Here is a 20,296-nt window from a genome sequence, read left to right as displayed (position 1 = left end):
CTGAGACTTATTTATTTATTTATCTATCTATCTACCTATCTATCCATCTATCTATCTATTTATTTATTTATGGTCAGTCCTGGGGCGTGGACTCAGGGCCTGAGCACTGTCCCTGGCTTCTTTTTGCTCAAGGCTAGCACTCTGCCACTTGAGCCACAGTGCCACTTCTGGCCGTTTTCTGTATATGTGGTGCTGGGGAATTGCTCATGTATACGAGGCAAGCACTTTGGCCACTAGGCCATATCCCCAGCCAACACATCTGAGACTTCTAAGCATGGTACTTGAGGACATTTCAGATTTTTTCACTTGAGGATGAGGGATGTTCAACTGGCATATGACTGTTCAAATGATTTAAATTCTGTTCAGATTGCAGCATTTTTGAGGCAGTCAACAGAATACCTACTTCAGATGTGCTGTCAGTTATAGTATCTAGTGTGAGCTTTATGTTCATGGACTTGATCATGAACAGAGAGGAAACAAGCAAATAAATCCATGTGGAATTGTGGTGGAGTGCTCAATAGTGAAGTACTTGACTAGCATATGCAAGGGCCTGGGTTCCCAAATCAACCCTGGAAAGAAACAAGTAAAAGGAAGTAATCAAATACAAATACAAGTTGTTAGGAGAATGAGATATAGTGATGTAGGGTCTAGTCTAGTATGGACTGTTTCCCTGAGCAAGGAACGCTTCAGCTGAGGCTGAAAACATGGGTAAAACTTAGCTGAAAATAGGGGGAAGGAAGAAGAGCAGCTGGCTTGGCAGATGCTAGCACGTGCTTGAAAAAGAATGCAATGTTTTCATGAAGACCTTTTCTATGAAACTGGAAAGGAGGCCTGAGTGTATATAGTGATAAAACTGAGGGGAAGTTCACATGATTCTCCATGTGCCATGGATGCTCAAGGCATCAGAAAATGTAGGAGTGGCTTAAGCGAAGAACAAATACAAATTTTCAGTTAAAAAAAAATCACTTTTACTGCAGGTTAAAGAATGATTGGAAGCCAGGAATTGGTGTAATCCTGGCTACTCAGAAGACAGATCTGAGGATCATGGTTCAAAACTAGCCATGGAAGTGGTAGAGCGCTACCCTTGAGCAAAAAGAAGCCAGGGACAGTGCTCAGGCCCTGAGTTCAAGCCCCAGGACTGGAAAAAAAAAGCAAACAAAACAAAAGTAGCCATGGAAAGAAAGTCTATCAGACTCTTATCTCCAGTTAGCCAGCAAACAAACTGGAAATGAAGCTGTGGCTCAAGAGATAGAACACCAAACTAGAGGGAAAAAGCTCAGGAACAGTGCCCAAGCCTTGAGTTCAAGCCTCAGTATTGGTACAAACAAAACTACTTTGATTGCAGCATAAAGAATGATTTGGAGATAGTAAATTTAGCAATCTAGGGGAAAGGTTAGGGTAACTATACTGAGGAAGTAGGGAAGAGGTTGAATCGAGTAGCTGAATATGAGAGTTAAATTCCATATGGTTTGATAAGTAAATGTAGGAACAGAGAGTAGAGCCAAAAGTCCTTTCTGTCATACTTGAGTGGTTTGGTGGATGATAAAACATTGTATGGAATGAAAATATTGGGAGAGTAGATGGTTTCAGGAGTATGGGTAGACAACTGATGTTAATGTTCCTATGAGTAATCAAGGGGTCATGTCTAGTAGATATTTAAGTATATAAGTCTGGACCATAAAATTCAGTCTAGATATACATCACCAGTATGGCTGCTAATTGAACCATTAGAGAAGAGTCTATCATGGGCAAGAGTATAGAAAGCAGAACAGAAGCCAAGGACAGAGTCCTGAGGAGCTCTGACATTTAATGTTTGGATAATAACAGCTAGAAATAATTCCATAGCACTTACAGGGGTCAGGCATCCTTCTGAGTGTCCTATATGTATTAAATCATTTAATTGTACATCATCTATGTGAATTAGCCCTATTATGTCTGTTTTTTATGGACACTAAAAACAGGTAAGAAGTTAATGGAAATTTTATTGGTAAATTATTGGAGAAATGAGAAAAAAGGGAAGTTTAACAGTATAGAAAATAGAGAAAGAGTCAGGTGTCTTACTTATGCCTGTAATCCTAGCTACCCAGGAACCTGAGCTATGAGGATTGAGGCATGGTGTGTTTTTTTTTTTTTTTGTTGTTGTTGTTGCCAGTCCTGGAGCTTGAACTCAGAGCCTGGGCACTGTCCTTGAGCTTCTTTTGCTTAAGGCTAGCACTCTAACATTTGAGCCACAGTGCTACTTCCGGCTTTTTCTGTTTATGTAATGCTAAGGAATCGAACCCAGGGCTTCATGTGTACTAAGCAAGCACTCTACCACTAAGCCACATTCCCAGCCCCTCAAGGCTGGCTTTTTGCTGGTTAATTTGGAGGTGGAGTCTTGTATTTTTTTTTACTCCAACTGGCTTTGAACTGTAATTCTACATCTCAGTCTCCTGAGTAGCTAGAATTGTAGGTGTGAGCCAAAGGCACTTGGCTTTCCACAAAGATTTGAGTTCACTTCCCATCCTTCTTCACCCCTTTACCCCCTGCTTATCTTTTATCAGTTTGCAGCATTTAAAAACTTGCTTAAGTTTTTAATAAGAAGTGATATTTTTAGTATCACTTGTTATTTCTCTTATAATAATTATGTCTTTAAGGTAATTATTTCCCTGTATTTTCTATCTATCTATCTATCTATCTATCTATCTATCTATCTATCTATCTATCTATCTATCTATTTATTTATTTATTTATGGCCAATCTTGGTTCTTGGACTCAGGGCCTGCGCACTGTCCCTGGCTTCTTTTTGCTCATGGCTAGCACTCTGCCACTTGAGTCACAGTGCCACTTCTGGCCGTTTTCTGTATATGTGGTGCTGGGGAATCGAACCCAGGACCTCATGTATACAAGGCAAGCACTCTTGTCACTAGGCCACATCCCCAGCCCCTTCCCTGTATTTTCTATCGTATTGTAAATGTCTTTAGGTAGCCTATTCTGTGAGATACCTTGTACTACTACTTTTCAGTGGCAAATGAGTATTGACAAAGGAATCTTACTGATGTGGTGCTTTTGAAAATCTACAGACATCTAACTTAAATCCTCTATAAAGGGCTCTATTAGAGCTCTGATTTTCAATGTAAAAGTAGATTTTTTTAGCACTAAAATTTAATCTCTAGCCTATTTTTGCATTTAACTTTATATAACTTTTACTGATAGTTTTCTTTACACTTATTTGTGAAAATTTTATTATAAAGGTGATATACAGAGGGGTTACCATTTCATAAGTCAGATAAAGAGTACATTTCCTTTTGGACAATGTCACCCCTTCCCTTACTCTCTCCCAGTTTTTCCCTCCCACCCCCACTCATAAGTTGTATAGTTCATTTTCAACATAGTGTCTAGTGAATACCACTGCCCTACTGATTTTTTTTAGGTAATTACTTTTCTGTGTTTCTGAAGTTAAACAGGTAGTTTATAAAATCTTAACTTTTGTGATACATTTTTCTTAAGCCGCATCTCCAACCCTGCTGTGTTATTAGAACACTTATTTTGAGATATTTGTTTTTACGTAGTCACAGAATTGATGTTTTCTTATCTGATTTGATAGGAAGCAGTAGAAAAATATGAAGAAGTGCTACATAATTTGGAATTTGCAAAGGAGCTTCAGAAAACCTTTGCTGGACTGAGCCAAGAAGTGAGTATGTTTGCTTTTCCCCAAACACTTTCAACCACTTACCTTGAAGAAAATGTTAGTGTCTACTAATGATACTTGTTATCTTTTGGATTTCTGTTAATATTGTACTGGGGGTGGGAGATTGAAAAGAGCAAAATTTTTCAAGTTTCTAGAATCTAAAGGGAGAATGCATGCCTCTTGTCTTTCTATTTGAGATAGGATTTCACTATCTTGCCCAGACTGTCCTCAAACTTATGAGACTCCTGCTTTAGTCTTAGTGATGGGATTAAAAGCATGTGTTACCATGCTTGACTGAACATCTTTTTTTTTTTTTTTTTTTTTTTTTTTTTGCCAGTCCTGGGCCTTGGACTCAGGGCCTGAGCACTGTCCCTGGCTTCTTCCCGCTCAAGGCTAGCACTCTGCCACTTGAGCCACAGCGCCGCTTCTGGCCGTTTTCTGTATATGTGGTGCTGGGGAATTGAACCTAGGGCCTTGTGTATCCAAGGCAGGCACTCTTGCCACTAGGCTATATCCCCAGCCCCTTGACTGAACATCTTTCAGAGAGTATATTGTTACTATATCAACAACACATCTATTAAAATCTTAAGAGTTTTTGTTTATCTTCTTGTTGGAAAATATCCAGTGTTATGAAACATTGCATTCAAAACCTACAAGAGGCTGGATGTTGGTCGTTCATGCCTGTAATCCTAGCTACTCAGGAGGCTGAGATCTGAGGATCGCTGTTCAAAGCAAGCCTGGAGAGAGAAAAGTGTACTCAGAAAAAGCCAGAAGTGGTGCTGTGGTTCAAGTGGTAGAGCACTAGCCTTAAGCACAAATAGGCTCAGGGATAGTACCCAGGCCCTGAGTTCAATCCCCAGGACCAAAAACCTACAAGAGGAAAATTATGTTCTTAGTGGAACTAATGTAATTTTTTTTTTTTTGTACTGTGGGGCTTGAACTCAGGGCTTGGGTGCTGTCTTTGAGCTTTTTTGCTCAAGGCTAAATAAAGGCTGGTGTTCTAACACTTGAGGTGTTGCTTTTACTCTGGCTTTTTTTTTGGGGGGTGGGGTTAGTTAATTGGAGATTAAGGTCTCATGGATCCTTTATTTTGGAAAATTTGAACTTTGGAGTAATTATGTATTTGTAATGAGTTATTTTGAGGCTAGGACTGAAATCTTAATATGAACATCATTTGTGTTTTACATATATTTATACACATAGCCTGAAAGTAATACACTGTGTTTGGTGCATCTACAATTTAACTGTGACCCATCGCAGTCAAGTGCCTTACTTTCAAATCCTTAATCTTTAGCCAATCTTTGATTAGTTGCAAACCGACTTTTAAATCACAGGAGATCAGATGTGAATTTTCTACTTGATATGACATATTGGTGCTTAGTAAATCTTAGATGTGTGTATGTGTGTGTGTGTTTGAATTTAGGGCCTTACACTAAACAGTATTTTACAACTTAAGCCATGTGCTTATCTCCAATTGTGGAGTTTTCAGACAGGGATGTTCAAAATGTATGACCTTTCTAAGACATTTTATGTATCTATTGAGGGTTTTTTTTTGTGGTGCTGATAGTGGAGCTTAAACTTAGGACTTTTTTGGTCAAGGCTGGTACTCTACCATTTGTATTAATACCGCCACTTCTAGCTTTTTGCTTGTTAATTGGAGATGAGTCTCACAGACTTCTACTCAGGCTGGCATTGAACATTGATCCTCAGATCTTAGCATCCTGAGTTGATAGGATTATAGGCATGAACCTACCTTGCAAGTCATCATTGTTTAGCCAGTCTTCTATTACTGACTTCTAAATTATTTCCCTCTGGGGAACAACTCCAAATTATATTAAAGCTTTTTTTTTTTTGCCAGTCTTGGGGCTTGAACTCAGGGCCTGGCCATTGTCCCTGAGCTTCTTTTTGCTCAAGGCTAGCTAGCACTTTACCACTTGCGCCACAACACCACTTCTCTTTTTTTCTGCTTATGTGGTACTAAGGAATTGAACCCAGGGCTTCATGCATGCTCAAGTGGTAACTTGAGCCACAGGTCCACTTCCAACTTTTTGGTGGTTAATTGGAGATAAGAGCTTTACAGACTTTCCTGCTTAGGCTGGCTTTGAAATGTGATCCTTAGTTCTCAGCCTCCTGAGTAGCTAGGATTATTATAGGCAGGAGCCACTGGTACCCAACCTAAAATAATTTTTTAAGGGTAGCATTTTATTTATATATATATATTGCCAGTCCTGGGGCTTGGACTCAGGGTCTGAGCGCTGTCCCTGGCTTCTTTTTGCTCAAAGCTAGCACTCTACCACTTGAGCCTCAGTACCACTTCTGGCTTTTTCTGTTTATGTGGGGCTGAGGAATTGATCCCAGGGCTTCATACATGCTAGGCAAGCACTCTACTGCTAAGCTACATTCCCAGTCCTAAAATGATTTTTTAAACATATTTACCATAAAAGTCTTTACAAGCATAAATAAGGAAATGTTGTATGTTGATAGTATGGACATCATGGTTGATATCTATCCTGCTATATTAGAGGGACAAAATGTAACCTGGAATTGAGAGTCAAATATTGGGGTTCATTTGGCTCTGGTTACCTGAGACAAATCGGTTTGTTATTCAGTGATTTCTTAGCTGGCAAAGGAGATAAATTCAACAAACGGATTGATGGTTGTGAGAATTATCGTCTAGTCTCAGCTTTCTGGGGTTCAATTCTGTAGCATATGAATTGCTGACACGGATAGTGGACAATTGTCAACCTGCATTTGTTTTAACAGCTACTGAAAGCACAGAAAAAGGCCCAGAGAAGGGAACAAATGCTAAAACTTGAGGCTGAGAAGAAAAAACTTCGAACTATACTCCAAGTTCAATATGTATTGCAGAACTTGACACAGGAACATGTGCAAAATGACTTAAAAGGGGGCTTGAACGGTGCAGTGTATTTGCCTTCAAAAGAACTTGACTACCTCATTAAGTTTTCAAAACTGACCTGCCCTGAACGAAATGAAAATCTGAGGTAAGCTAATGAACACCTTTTCTTGAACTAGAACACAAAGCACTTTAATCTTGTTTTTTAGTTGTGTGTGTGTGTGTATTGAGGACAATGGTACAATGCCAAACCAGGCAGAAAAGTTCAGAAGTTCAAGAGATTCCTTCTGAAAGGAGAGCTAGACCTAGTGACACTCACCCACTATCCAGCCAAGATGAGAAGCTTGACAGAGGCAGATCCAGCATTGGGCAGGAATTGAGTTTCTGTCAAAAATAACCAGAAAAAAAGAACAAAAAAACTCCAAACAGGTCTAGTGGTATGACATAACAGTAGACTGCCTGGGTAGCAAGTTCAGGCCCTGAGTTCAAACCCCAGTACCACCAAAAAGGATCCACTTTGTACAATTAACATACACTAATAAAAATAATGAAAAAAAAGTTGGTTGTTTTTTTTTTTTTGTTGTTGGTGGTGGTGGTGGTCGTCATGGGACTTGAACTTGGGGCATGGGTGCAGTCCCTCAGCTCATTTTGCTTAAGGCTAAGACTACCACTTGAGCCACAGCACCACTTCCAGCTTTTTCTGTGATTAACTGGAGATAAGTCTCATAAACTTTTTTGCCTGGGTTGGCTTCAAACTGCGATCCTCAGATCTCAGCCTCCTGAGTAGCTAGGATTACAAATGTGAGCCACCAGCCACCAGCTAATACAATTCTTAATTACCCATAGATAGCTGCATATATTTTTATTTCTGTGTTGATAGTCTATCATTTGCTTTCTCCTCACTTTATTATTCTGTTGCTTCCCCCTGCCCCCCCCCCTTCCTGGGCTGACTCAGGGACTGGGCACTATCCATGAGCTTCTTTTTGCTCAAGGCTAGCACTCTACCTCTTGAGCCACCACGCCACTTCTGGCTTTTTCTGTTTATGTGGTGCTGAGGAACTGAACCCAGAGCTTCATGCATGCTAGGCAAGCACTCTACCACTAAGCCAGATTCCAAGCCCCTCTCTTCACTTCAGTAGATTCAGAGATACAGCTGTCAGCAAAACATAATTTGAGTAATGTTGCTCTCTTTACAGTTAAATGGGGCTCTTAATGTTTCCATTGCATTTTCTTTCCCTTGAGACATATATTTGCTAACCAATGATACTATAGTGCAGCTTTAACTCTTGATCTATTTTTGATACTTTGATTTGGTATATGTAATCTTTATTTTAGTAAATTTAGGGAAAAATTTGTATCCTTGAAGTTCTTAAATGGGCATTTAATCACCTTTTATACATCCCTAGTTTTATTTCCAAAGATTAACAGGGCAGAATGAATACTTGAATACTGCTGTTAGATTACATTGCATAAATGGTACCAATCTGTGATATGTATGTTCTGCTGCTGCTTTCCTTGGCAGTGTTGAAGACCAGATGGAGCAGTCATCCTTGTGCTTTTGGGACCTTGTGGAAGGTAGTGAGAAAGCAGTGGTTGGAACAACATGTGAGTCTCCTCTACTCTGGACTTAGACAGTAAATATTAAGCTTGATGTCAGGAAGTTTAGTATGATATGGAGGGTCTAAACTGTGTCTGTGCATCAGAATTTATGCGACTGACAATATCGTCTATCTTACTGGGAGAATGGTCCCTTTGTTTAGTTGTGTTCAAAGCAGTTATGTGGTCTTGCACTCTAAAACAGGCCTTCAGGAGAATGAATGTGAAGTGGCACATCAGTATGATTTGGAATAAGCGTTAAGTACCACTGCTGGCTTCCACACTAGCTTGATTGTTTTGGTGTTCTGTGTCCTGATTGGTGTAGCACCAGTACTGTTTAAGAATCCATGTATCAATAAGAATGCTTAACCACCAGAAAATATGAATGGCTTGTTAATGATTTGAAGATAACTTGGAGACACGGGGTCTTTTTGGCTTCTTAACTAGCCATTGGGTCAAATGAGCAAGTACAAATGGCCAGACATGAAGAATGAAATTACATCATGTGTGATAAAACCTACACTAATAAACTTTTGTCACTTATTTCTTCCTGTTTAAAAAATACCCAAGCATGTATAACTTTCCAGATTTCTCCTTCTTATGTTTAAACCATAAGTGTACTTGTATTCCCAGTTACTGACAGGCAGAGGCAGAAGGATTGCCTGAGATGAGTTTGAGGGTAGCCTGATTAATATAGGGAATGACATCTCCAACAAAGAAGAGAAAAGAAAGAAAATGTCTTGGAAATTGTTTGGCAGTTTTGAAACATGAGATTTTATGTTTTTTTGATGTCTCTGTCTGTCTATCTAGTGTGCCTATTATGAGGCTTGTACTTGGCTGGGAATTGTCCCTGAGCTTTTCACTCAAGACTAGCTAGCACTCTACCACTTGAGCCACAGCTTCACTTCTGTCTTTTTTTTGGGGGGGGGGTAGGGCGGGGTGGATAACTAGAGATAAGAGTTTCATGGTCATTCCTGCGTGGGCCAGCTTCAAACTGTGATCCTCAGATCTCAGCCTCTTGAGTAGGTGTGTACTATTGGCACCTGGCTGGTAGTTCTAATAATATTAAATTATACTTTCTGTACAATCAAGTAATAACACTTCATTACCTAAAGGAAATGCAAATATGTTCAAACAAGTACCTGTGTGTGAATATTCTTCCTTTTTCTATTCTTTTTTTTTTTTTTTGTCAGTTATTGTGCTTGGGACTGGATGTTCTCTGAGCTTTTTTGCTCAAGACTAGCACTCTACCCCTTTGAATCATAACATCACTTCCAGTTTTGGGTTGTTAATTGGAGATAACAGTTTCATGGACTTCCCTGCTGGCTTTGAGCTGTTATCATCAGATCTCAGCCTCTCGAGTAGCTAGGATTACAGGCATGAGCCATCAGCTCCCAGTCCTGTTTCTATTCTCAGTAGTTCCCAGCTGGACACAGTCTTGATTCACATCACTGAGGCACACAGTAATTGGCAGAGGAAACAGTATAGATGAATCTCAAAACAATTATGCTTGGTGAAAGAAGACAGACAGTAAATGAGTGTTTATTGTATTATTTCATCTATATGAAATTCTGACAAAGGCCTTTGGTTGCCAGGAACCAGAGTAGGGGATTAATTGTAAAGGAATATGAAGGAACATTTGGGAGTAGAGGTTAAAATGCTTTATATCATGGTTCTCCGGGTGATAAAATGAGTATGTGTCTATTAGAATGATGCACTTAAAAATAAGTAAATTTTGTCTTTCAAAGATATAAATAAGGGAGTAAAATCAAGTTATGGGGGCTCTGCTTAGTTTGGAATTATGTTTTTACTGGATATTTAAAACGAAATAGTCTTTAGACCTATACGTCATAGTACAGCAACCTTAATCGCACCTTAAGATTTTTCCTGATCATCTAATGGTGATGTTCTAGGAGTGTCATAAAGTTTAAGTCAAGGAAAATATTTAATTACAGATTTCTAAATTTATTTTTTGTGCTGGTCCTAGGGCTTGAACTCAGGGCCTGGGTGCTGTCCTTGAGCTTTTTTGCTCAAGGCTAGTGCTGTATCACTTGAGCCACAGCACCACTACCAGCTCTTCTGGCAGTTAGTTGGAAATAAGAGTCTCACAGTCTGTCTGAGATGGCTTTGAGCCCATGATCCTCAGATCTCAGTCTCCTCAGTAGCTAGGTAGCCTAGTAGCTACAAGCATGAGCCACCAGCAATCTGGCTTTTGTTATGGGATTTTGTAGTTTAAAGATACTTAAGGGGCTGGGAATGTGGCTTAGTGGTAGAGTATTTGCCTAGCATGCATGAGGCCCTGGATTCAATCCTTAGTACCACATAATCAAAAATTAATAATAATTTTTTAAAAAGATACTTAAGGTCCTGGCATGGATGCCTATAGTCCCAGCCAACTTGGGGAGTGGAGGTAGGCGTATGATCTCAGGCAAAAGCTTGAGACTATCCGAAAAGTAAGCTAAAGCCAAGGGCTGTTGGCATGGCTCAAGTGATAGAACACTTATCTAGCAAGTGTAAGGTCCTGAGTTCAAAAATCCTAAACTTAAGCCAGTGTGGTGGTACATGACTATAGTTACAGCACGGGGGGAGCCTGAGGCAGGAATATCAAGAATTCAAGGCCAGCCTGGTCTACATGGGGAGTTCTAGTTCAGCCTGGACTAAATAGTGAGACCCTGTCTTGGGGAAAGAAAAAACCCTTGAAGAGCTGGAGGCATGATTCAGTGGTAAGCACCTGCCTAGCAAGTTCATAGTCCTGAGTTCAAACCCCAGTACTTCCCCAAACAAAACAAAACAAAAAACAACAAGGGATTGCTCCAGATAGGGTTTTAAATGGGTTATATTTGAGAAGCTAACTTTTCCTTAGCCAAAGCTTAAATTGATGAGGAAGAATAGTTGTTAATGACATTGTTTGAGGAGCAGATAGGAAAAGTGCCTTCTCTCTCTCAGCCTAGGGAATCAATGTATGCTTCTGTGACACTAGTGTTTATTAGGATCTCTGATGTTTGTTTAGTCATTTTCAAATGGTAGAAATGGAGGCCGAGATGAACTTCTGTGATTTGCTCACTTTTGAGATCCTTATCTTAAAAAATTTATGTTGCTTCAGCATAAAATAGAGATGGACTACCTATTAACTTTTCATGGTACTGACAATTCCCAGTCTCTCCAATGTAAACTATATCCTATAATTAGGATATAAGAAGGTTTAGGATATAATAAGGATTGAATATAATAGGATAAAATAAAGATTCCTATTTCTTAGAATTTTAATAAACTGTTTGATGATGTGATAACTAAGACTTAATCACTCTTTCTTAGACAAACACTTGAAAGATCTACTGTCTCAGTTGCTCAACTCAGGTTATTTTGAAAGCATCCCAGTTCCCCAGAATCCTAAGGAAAAAGAAGAATCATTGGAGGAAGATATGCTAATACAGTCAAAAAAGAAAAAACAATTATTGAAGACTGAATCTATGAATGAGTCAGGTTTGTTGTAATCTCTGAAATTCTTTGTAGTTGCATTTTTTTCAAGAATTTACCTTTACTTTATTTGCTTATTGCTAGAATTTGTAGTTCTCCATATCTACCAATTATACCACCTTATAATTTGGATTTTATATCTATGTAAACCTTACAAAATTTGATATTTGTATGCATTAACTTGAAGACCATTGGAATATTGATCGTTATACTAATCATTGTTTAAAACATTAATTCTGAGCAGACAGGAATGTAGTTGCATTTTTAAGATCAACTTAAAATTTTTTTTTTAGTGTGCAATTAGCTACACAAGAAGAGATTTCATTGTGACATTTCCATGCATGTATACATGTTCCAATCAGTCTGCTCTCCCATCACCCTCTCCCTTCCTAATAATTTCAACATTTTCTTTTCTTTTTTAGTTGGTCATGGGGCTTGAACTCTGGGCCTGGATGCTGTCCCTGAGCTCTTCAGCTCAAGGCTAGTGCTCTACCACTTTGAGCCACTGTGCCACTTCTGGTTTTCTGGTAGTTAATTGGAGATAAGACTTTCCTGCTCAAGCTGGCTTTGAACTGCGATCCTTAGATCTCAGCCTCCTAAGTAGCTAGGATTACAGGTGTGAGCCACTGGTGCCTGGCCTCATTGTTTTATTTGTTTTCTCTTTTGACTATATTCATCCTCTTTCACTCTCTTAACACTGCATTTTATTTTATTTATTTATTTATTTATTTATTTTTGGCCAGTTCTGGGCCTTGGACTCAGGGCCTGAGCACTGTCCCTGGCTTTTTTTTTTGCTCAAGGCTAACACTCAGCCACTTGAGCCACAGCGCCCCTTCTGGCCATTTTCTGTATATGTGGTGCTGGGGAATTGAACCAAAGACCTCATGTATACGAGGCAAGCACTCTTGCCACTAGGCCATATCCCCAGCCCTTAACACTGCATTTTAAACAGTCATGATTTTAATTTGTTGGATTAGATGGATGGAAATCATTACTTGCTGCAAGATAAGCCTAGGTTTAGGAACAATTCTAGTCTTCATTGTTAGAAGTTACAAAGTGAACCCTAATAGAAATGTTACATTATTTTTTTTTTCTGAGAAAGTACATTAGTCCAAAATGAGGCATTTGTGGAATCTGAATGAACTGTTAAACTTATTGTAGGATAATTCCATTTAAAACTGTAGTTTAAGTGTAAATTATGGTAGAAACAAATACTGTTGTAGACTGAGAATATAAATAACCTAAGGTTAATGTGTTGATGTAGGGGGAGAAAACTTAGGAAAGGAAGTATACTCCACAATTACCATTTTGTTGGAAAAGACATACTTTAAGCAAAATTTTTGCTTTTTGTTTATTGGGTTGTATTTACTAAACAAATAATCTTTCTATAGAGGTAGACAAGGAAGGGCTTTTTAGGTCTAGTCTGTTCCTGTGTTTACTTTTCTCTCACCTATCTCCTGACGTTAATCTGGCTTGGAAGACGTTTTATTTATTTGTTTATATTAAAAAATTTAATTGTGGGCTGGGAATGTGACTTAGTGGTAAAGTGCTTCCTAGCATGCATCAAGTTGAATTCCTCAGTATCACATACACAGAAAAGGCCAGGAGTGGCACTGTGGCTCAAGTGGTAGAATGCTAGCCATGAGTAAAAAAAGCTCATGAGTTCAAGCCCTAGGACTGGTAAAAAAAAAACAAAACATACACACACACACACACACACACATACACACATATATATAAATATATATTAAAGGTGATGTACAGAGGGATTACATGGAAGATGTTTTAAGGCTCTGTTTTAAATTGAGATAACTATGCCACAAGACCTGAGCTATAACATTATTTATTTATTGCCAGTACTGAGCTTTAAGTTAGGGCCTGGGCACTGTCCCTTAGCTTTTTTGCCCAAGGCTGATACTTTGCCATTTGGGTCACAGCTCTACTTCTAACTTTTTGGTTGACTGATAAGAACTTCAGGGTCTTTACTGTTTTCAAACTGCAATCCTTGTATCTCAGTCTCCAGAGTAGCTAGGATTAGAGGTGTGAACCACTGGCACTTGGCTATAATTTCAGTTTTACTAAATCAACATTTGTGGGTAGGAGAATAAATTGATGGTGCAGTAATGTAATCCCAGCACTCTGGAGACTAAGGTAGGAGGATCATGAGTTTGGAGCAAGCCTGGTCTATAGCACGACCCTGTCTCAAAAAAATAAATTTGTAGCTAAAACCTGACCTTAGTGTTATTTTTTGTTTTGTATGTATGTATGTTGTTCTTTGGATTTTTTTTTTTTGGTGGTGGTACTGGGGCTTTGTGCTTGTTAGGTAGGCCTTCTACCACTGGAGCCACACCTGCAACTCACAAGTGTCATACATAGGAGAGACATTTGAGTCAGTGACCCTGAGCCTAGTGCTTTTTCTTTTGTTTTGCAGTGAGGGGGATTAAACCAAAGCCTCATGAATGCTGGAGAAGTGTTCTACCACTGAGCCCTTCCCAGTCCTTCTATAGGTTTTTGACCAATAGGCAGTCATTAGCATTATCTTGCAATAAATGTACTTAGTTATATTATCCATCCTCTGAAATATATTCCTGGAATGAATCCACTTGTAGTCCATCTAAAACTTGTCATTAGCCAGTATTATTGAATATTGTCTTATCTTGCAGAGTGTCTTATGGAGCTTGCAGAGCCAGCGATACAACCACAGGAGGTAAGAGGCTAGGAGGCAATCTGTTGGTGGCTGATTTCTATGTAGAGTGCTGTGGTAAGGAGCCAGACTGCCTGAGCTAATGTCCTGCCCATGTAGCTCATTAACTAACTTAGTGACTTTGAGCAAGAGACTCTGTTATCTGTGTACCTAAGATGAGCATAATAATAATAATACCTGATTGGTGGGGTTATTTATTGTAAGGTTTAAAGTGGTTAACCTAAATTAGTTAGATTTTTGGTCTGATATACAGTGACATTCCAGTGTTCACTGTTATGTGTATGTGTGTGTATATATATATACATATACATATATACATATACACATATATATATTGATCCCTATGTTAGAATTCAAAGATGTAGGGCTGGGGATGTGACTTAGTGGTATAGTACTTGCCTAGCATGCATGAAGCCCTGGGTTTGATTCCTTAGTATTACATCAGAAAAGCTGGAAGTGGCTCTGTGGCTCCAGTGGTAGAGTGCTAGCCTTGAGCAAAAGAAGCTCAGGGACAGTGCTCAGGCCCTGAGTTCAAGCCCCAGGACTGGCAAACAAAAAAATGTGCAGGATTTAAATCTCTTCAGGATTTACTCATATCGGTAGGAGAAGAGGTTGTATTTGCTCTCTTCCTAACTAACATGGAAATTTGTGGAAGCTGAAAAGAATGTGAGGGTCCTATGGCTGGCAAAGGCAGTCTGGGTAAATCAAGGATCTAAATCAAGTAGTTGTGGTACCATACTGTGCAGTTGGTAGCATTAAGTAAGTTAAAATTGCTTTTGAAGTGTCAAAGTTTGTATTTTTGTTGAAGTCAGCTTTTTCAAGTAGTTATGGACAAAAGTTTCATGTCATCATAGTGAATAGATTGAACACATAAGTTCTATGAGTCCTGTGACTCAAGTAATTATTTTTCTGGTTAAGTTTCTGAACAGACGCTATGTAACAGAAATAGATTATTTGAACAAACATGATGAGGAGCGATCTTGGGAAGCAGATTTTGCCAAAAAACCAAATCTCCCTAAATGTTGGGATACACTTAGTCAACCAGATGTTCAAGAGAAGAAACAGGAATCCTTAAAGTCCTGGGAGTCTCCTGTGAAGCACCAGATTTCCTTAGAACAGAGGAAACAAGAGATTCCCAAACTCAGGTCAACTCTGCAGGAAGGACAGAAGCAGCAGCAAGAGATCTCCCAGCCCAAACCACTTCCTAGCCAGTGGAAGCAAGAAACCCCAAACTCCAAAGCAGGACACCCCGAAGAAGAGCAGAAGCTAGAGACACCAAAGCTTTGGGTCACTCCACTGCAGAAAGAACAAGAGCCAAAGAAACAGATTCCAAAGTCCTGGACATCCCCTCCCCAGAGTGAACAGTGTGTCAGCAAGTCGTGGACTACTCCTATAAGCAAAGAGCAGTACTCAAAACAGCCAGGGACTCTCAAATCCTGGGAAGACAGTGTTGAGAGTCAAAAACACTCCGTTACACCACAGTCACCACATTCTCCACAGCCCTGGGGAGCAGCCACCGCAGGCCTACCAAATGACCAGCTCCTGTCTAGAAAGTTTAATACAGAACCCAAAAATGTGAGTAGATTCAAATGTCTGTTGTCAGTAGAGGCCTACCAGGAGTTGTAATAGTAACTTTCTAGTTATCTTTTCATATCAGCAATAAAACCCATGTGAAATTTATGTAATATACTTAACTCTTTAGTTAAGTGTATAGTTAAGATTAGATTTATTGTTTTCTCTAGAACGCTGGAAAATGTCTACAATTATATAAAAGGGTGTTTTTTTTTTTATTTTGGGGGGCTTAAACTCGGGGCCTAGGTGCTGTCCCTGAGCTCTTTCACGCAAGGCTAGTGCTCTACCATTTTGAGCCACAGCTCCATTTCTGGTTTTCTGGTGGTTAATTGAAGATAAGAGTCTAATGGACTTAACTGACCGAGCTTCTTTTGAACTGTGATCCTCAGATCTCAGCTTCCTGAGTAGCTAGGATTACAGGCATAAGCCACCAGTGCCCAGTTCACTTAGATATTTGCTCAAGACTGGCACTCTACCACTTGACTCATGCCGGGCTAGATTTACCTCCCCTGGTGCTGGGATGCTAAGCTTACTCCCTTATCAGTGCTCCCCTTTTCACCCTCTCCCCTGGGCACCTGACCAGCGGGCAGCCAAGGTGGAGCAGAGGGACACGGGCTAGCCTAAGGTGCACGTGGCCGAACGAGATCCCCTTTTCCTCCCTCCTTGCCCACCAAGGAAGCCAGGCGCAGACGCGGAGACGCTTCGGAGAGCAATCCAATTTAATCGGGAGGGACTCACAGTAATATAGTAGTGATGACGAGGATTGAGCATGAGCTGGCGATAGGCTGGCGAGCTTGTCCATACAAGAGCAGCTCCCAAGGACCGCCCTCATGGCCTAACGTCATTTCCCATAGTACCGCCCTGTGGGCAAAGCCCACCAAAAAGAGAGCACACATGCTTGCTGGCGCAAGGTGGGGGATGGTCTCAAAGCTACCCCTTCTGGTTCTGGACCCAGAAGGAGATAGGTGTGGCTCACTTCCACACTGCCCCAGGGCTGGGGGAAGGGCGGCGTCTCAGGAGCGCTCTCCTCACCCTTCCCCCCTTAAGGCCAAGATGAATCCCCAACAGACTCATAGCTCCTCTTCCAGCTTTTTGCGAGTTAATTGGAAGTAAGAGTCTCCTGGACTTTACTTCCAGGGCTGGCTTTGAACCATGAGCCTCAGATCTCAGCTTTTTGAGTAGATAGGATTACAGGTTTTAGCTGTCAGCACCTGGCAGCTTTATATTTCTCTTTCTTTATTTTTGTGCCAGTCCTGGGGCTTAAGTTCAGGGCTGTTTCTGAGCTTTTCCCTCAAGGCTAATATTCTACCACCTGAGCCATGGCTCTTCTTCCAGTATTTTGGTGGTTAATTGGAGATGAGTTTCACACACTAAGCTGCCCAGGCTGGCTTCAAATTGCGATTTTCAGAACTCAGCCTCCTGGGTAGCTAGGATTATAAACATGAGCCACTGGCACCTAGCTCCTGCTTTATATTTCTGTGCCATTTTATTTGTTTTATTTTTTGACCAATCCTAGGCCTTGAACTCAGGACCTGAACACTGTCCCTGGCTTCTTTTTGCTCAAGGCTAGCACTCTGCCACTTGAGCCACAGTGCCACTTCTGGCCATTTTCTATATATGTGGTGCTGAGGAATTGAACCCAGGGCTTCATGTATACGAGGCAAGCACTCTTGCCACTAGGCTATATTCCCAGCCCTTACGATTTTTTTTTTTTTTTTGGCTAGTCCTGGGCCTTGGACTCAGGGCCTGAGCACTGTCCCTGGCTTCTTCCCGCTCAAGGCTAGCACTCTGCCACTTGAGCCACAGCGCCGCTTCTGGCCGTTTTCTGTATATGTGGTGCTGGGGAATCGAACCTAGGGCCTCGTGTATCCGAGGCAGGCACTCTTGCCACTAGGCTATATCCCCAGCCCTACGATATTTTTTTTGAGACAATAGTTTTGCTATATAGTCCGACCTCAAACTTGTGAACTTGTGATTCTTTGGCCTCACCCCCTTGAATGGTGAGATTCTAAGCATTGTATTCTTCTCTTTTTGGTTCACCATTACTTCTCTTCTTCTTCAAGTGCTAATGTTAATTTATCTTCTATACACCTTAGAAGATAGATAGTCACCTTTAATTCACTAGATATTTACCATACAAGAGTAATTGTAGTGTGATAACTGTTTTGAGAAACTTATATTGAAAATCCCAGTTTAATACCTCAAGAAAACTTTTTGAAAACCGAATTTGAATTTCTGCTAGTCTTGTAACAAGGCTAAGGCTTTACCATTCTAGAATACTAATAACATGCTATGTTTTGGGTGGGATTTAAAGTAGAGGTCCTTAGTTGGAAAGGCTGGAATTCATATTTAATTTGCCTTTATGGCAAAGAGAGCATTATAATTTGTCGTGTGTGTGTGTGTGTGTGTGTGTGTGTGTGTATTTAACTCAAAGGACAGAGTTACTAATGCAGTTTTTGTCTGCCTTTGCAGTCTCTGCTTTGCTTGGAATACAACTATAGTCAAGGACACAATAGGGTTCAAATCCAAAAGACTATATAGCCCAAAGTTCACCACTACAGCTAGTACTTTTCTCCCCAGCCATCTTACAGACCCAAATGTTTTTCTGGCACTTGTGAAGATAGGCTGATGCATACAGGCATGCTGATAGCTCCAAGAAGTCATTGTAAAGTGTAGTATTATAGGTTTTTTAAAAGTTGAGAGATATACCACAACTTTTAGCATTTTAGCATGAGAGCTAAGCACTTGAAAATGTTAATAGCACCTAACAATGTATTTTCTTAATTCCAGGTGTGTGTATGTTTTATCTATGTGTCTGTGTATGCTTATATATACATACATCTTAATGTTTCTGAACTTAAGTGCATCTTAAAGATGGGGTGTATGGTTAATGTGATGGTAACTTTTTCCTTGGGAAAAATTAAGATGATTGGTGGAGGTCATGGTCAGTGGCATCTTACCATAGAGAAAATAATGGTAACTGATATCTGTAATGAAAGCACTATTAAAATGTTTCTTTTCTTTTTTTCTTTTTGGTGCCAGTTCTGAGGCTTGTACTCAGGGCCTGGCATTGTCCCTGAACTTTTTTGCTCAAGGATAGCACTTTAACATTTGATTCATACCTCCAGTTCCAGCTTTTTTGAAAGTTTGAACTGTAGTCCTCAGGTCTCTTACTCCTGAGTAACTAGCATTATAGTTATGAGCCACTGGCACCTGGCTTTCCTACATTTAAAAATATATATATACAATAATAATACAATGAGGTTTTATGAAAACAGTCTTAACAATGGAATTCTATTATTGTAGATCTTCCTTTTAGAAATAAAATGTTTATTTTAGGAAGATTTGTTTTATATTAAAGTTTTTCTGAACAGGAAAAACTAAAATTATTTTAAAATTTTTTCTTTTTTTTTTTTTTTGCAGTATTGGGGTTTGGATTCAGAACCTTGTGCTTGCCAGGCAGGCACTGTACGTTTGAGCCTTGACTTTTGCTCTTTTTTTCTTTCATTATTTGAATTTATGCCCGGGTTGGTCTGGGCTGTGGCCCTGCTATTCACACTTTTTGCAAAGCTGTGTGCTACTATTTAGTTTTTTTTTTTTATTGGTTGAGAAGTAGTCTGGCAACCTTTTTCTTTGGGCCTTAAACCTAAATCTTCCTGATCTAGATGTCTCCTGAGTAACAAAGATAATGGGTGTGAGGCACAGCAAATAATTCATTTACTTGGAAATTCTTTACTGGTGATAATTGTAACAAACATCCTTTCTGTTTGTTTTGGTTTCATTGATGTAGTGGTAACCTAAGATTCTTGACTTAGGCTATTGACTTTGAATTTCACTTTTATACATGATGGGTTTGTCTTGTAGGTGCCTAAGCCAGTGCCTCAGCCTGTAGGTTCTTCCTCTGCCCTTCCAAAGGATCCAATATTGAGGAAAGAAAAACTGCAGGATCTGATGACTCAGATTCAAGGAACTTGTAACTTTATGCAAGTATGAGCTGTTTTTAAAGAGATTCTTAAGTGATATTCATGGAGCTATTAATTTCTAGCTGAAGCTGTACAGTCAGATTGTCAAACACATAGATTCTGCTGTGCAAATGAGCAAGAGTCCTTGTTCTGCTGGTACCTAGCTCCCAGAGCAAATAACTTACTCTGTGCCTCAGTTGTTTTATTTGAAAAATTAAGGTAATAGTCAGTATTTTCTGACCCATTCATGAGTAAAGACATGAAGTAAACATGGAAATGCCTCAAGCATGATTCCTGCCACAGGTCAAGAATAGTTGCATGTAGCCTGTGAGAACCTGCTCCTGCCTGGTCTTCTATGTATTGAAGACTGGAATATATCCAGGGATGTAGCATACCTCCAGACATAGTAGGTTGTAAGCTTGAGCAAAATCAATAGTTCAATGCTAAAATTGTGGGAAATT

General features: G+C 39.8%; 1 protein-coding gene across 1 annotated transcript in view; it reads left to right on the top strand.

The window, feature by feature from the left end:
• The window catches only part of Caprin2 (caprin family member 2), a 53,670-nt gene that overhangs the window by 11,021 nt on the left and 22,353 nt on the right, over positions 1–20,296 (top strand). The window contains exons 4-10 of the mRNA XM_048366938.1: positions 3,587–3,673; positions 6,434–6,672; positions 8,047–8,129; positions 11,436–11,603; positions 14,261–14,304; positions 15,220–15,876; positions 19,738–19,860. Coding sequence (XP_048222895.1) covers positions 3,587–3,673; positions 6,434–6,672; positions 8,047–8,129; positions 11,436–11,603; positions 14,261–14,304; positions 15,220–15,876; positions 19,738–19,860 — 1,401 coding nt within the window. The remainder of the gene's footprint in view (positions 1–3,586; positions 3,674–6,433; positions 6,673–8,046; positions 8,130–11,435; positions 11,604–14,260; positions 14,305–15,219; positions 15,877–19,737; positions 19,861–20,296) is intronic.

Source organism: Perognathus longimembris, chromosome 1 (assembly GCF_023159225.1).
Source record: "Perognathus longimembris pacificus isolate PPM17 chromosome 1, ASM2315922v1, whole genome shotgun sequence".
Taxonomy (NCBI): domain Eukaryota; kingdom Metazoa; phylum Chordata; class Mammalia; order Rodentia; family Heteromyidae; genus Perognathus; species Perognathus longimembris.
Note: the sequence above shows the minus strand (reverse complement) of the source record. Positions and strands in the feature narration are given on the sequence as shown.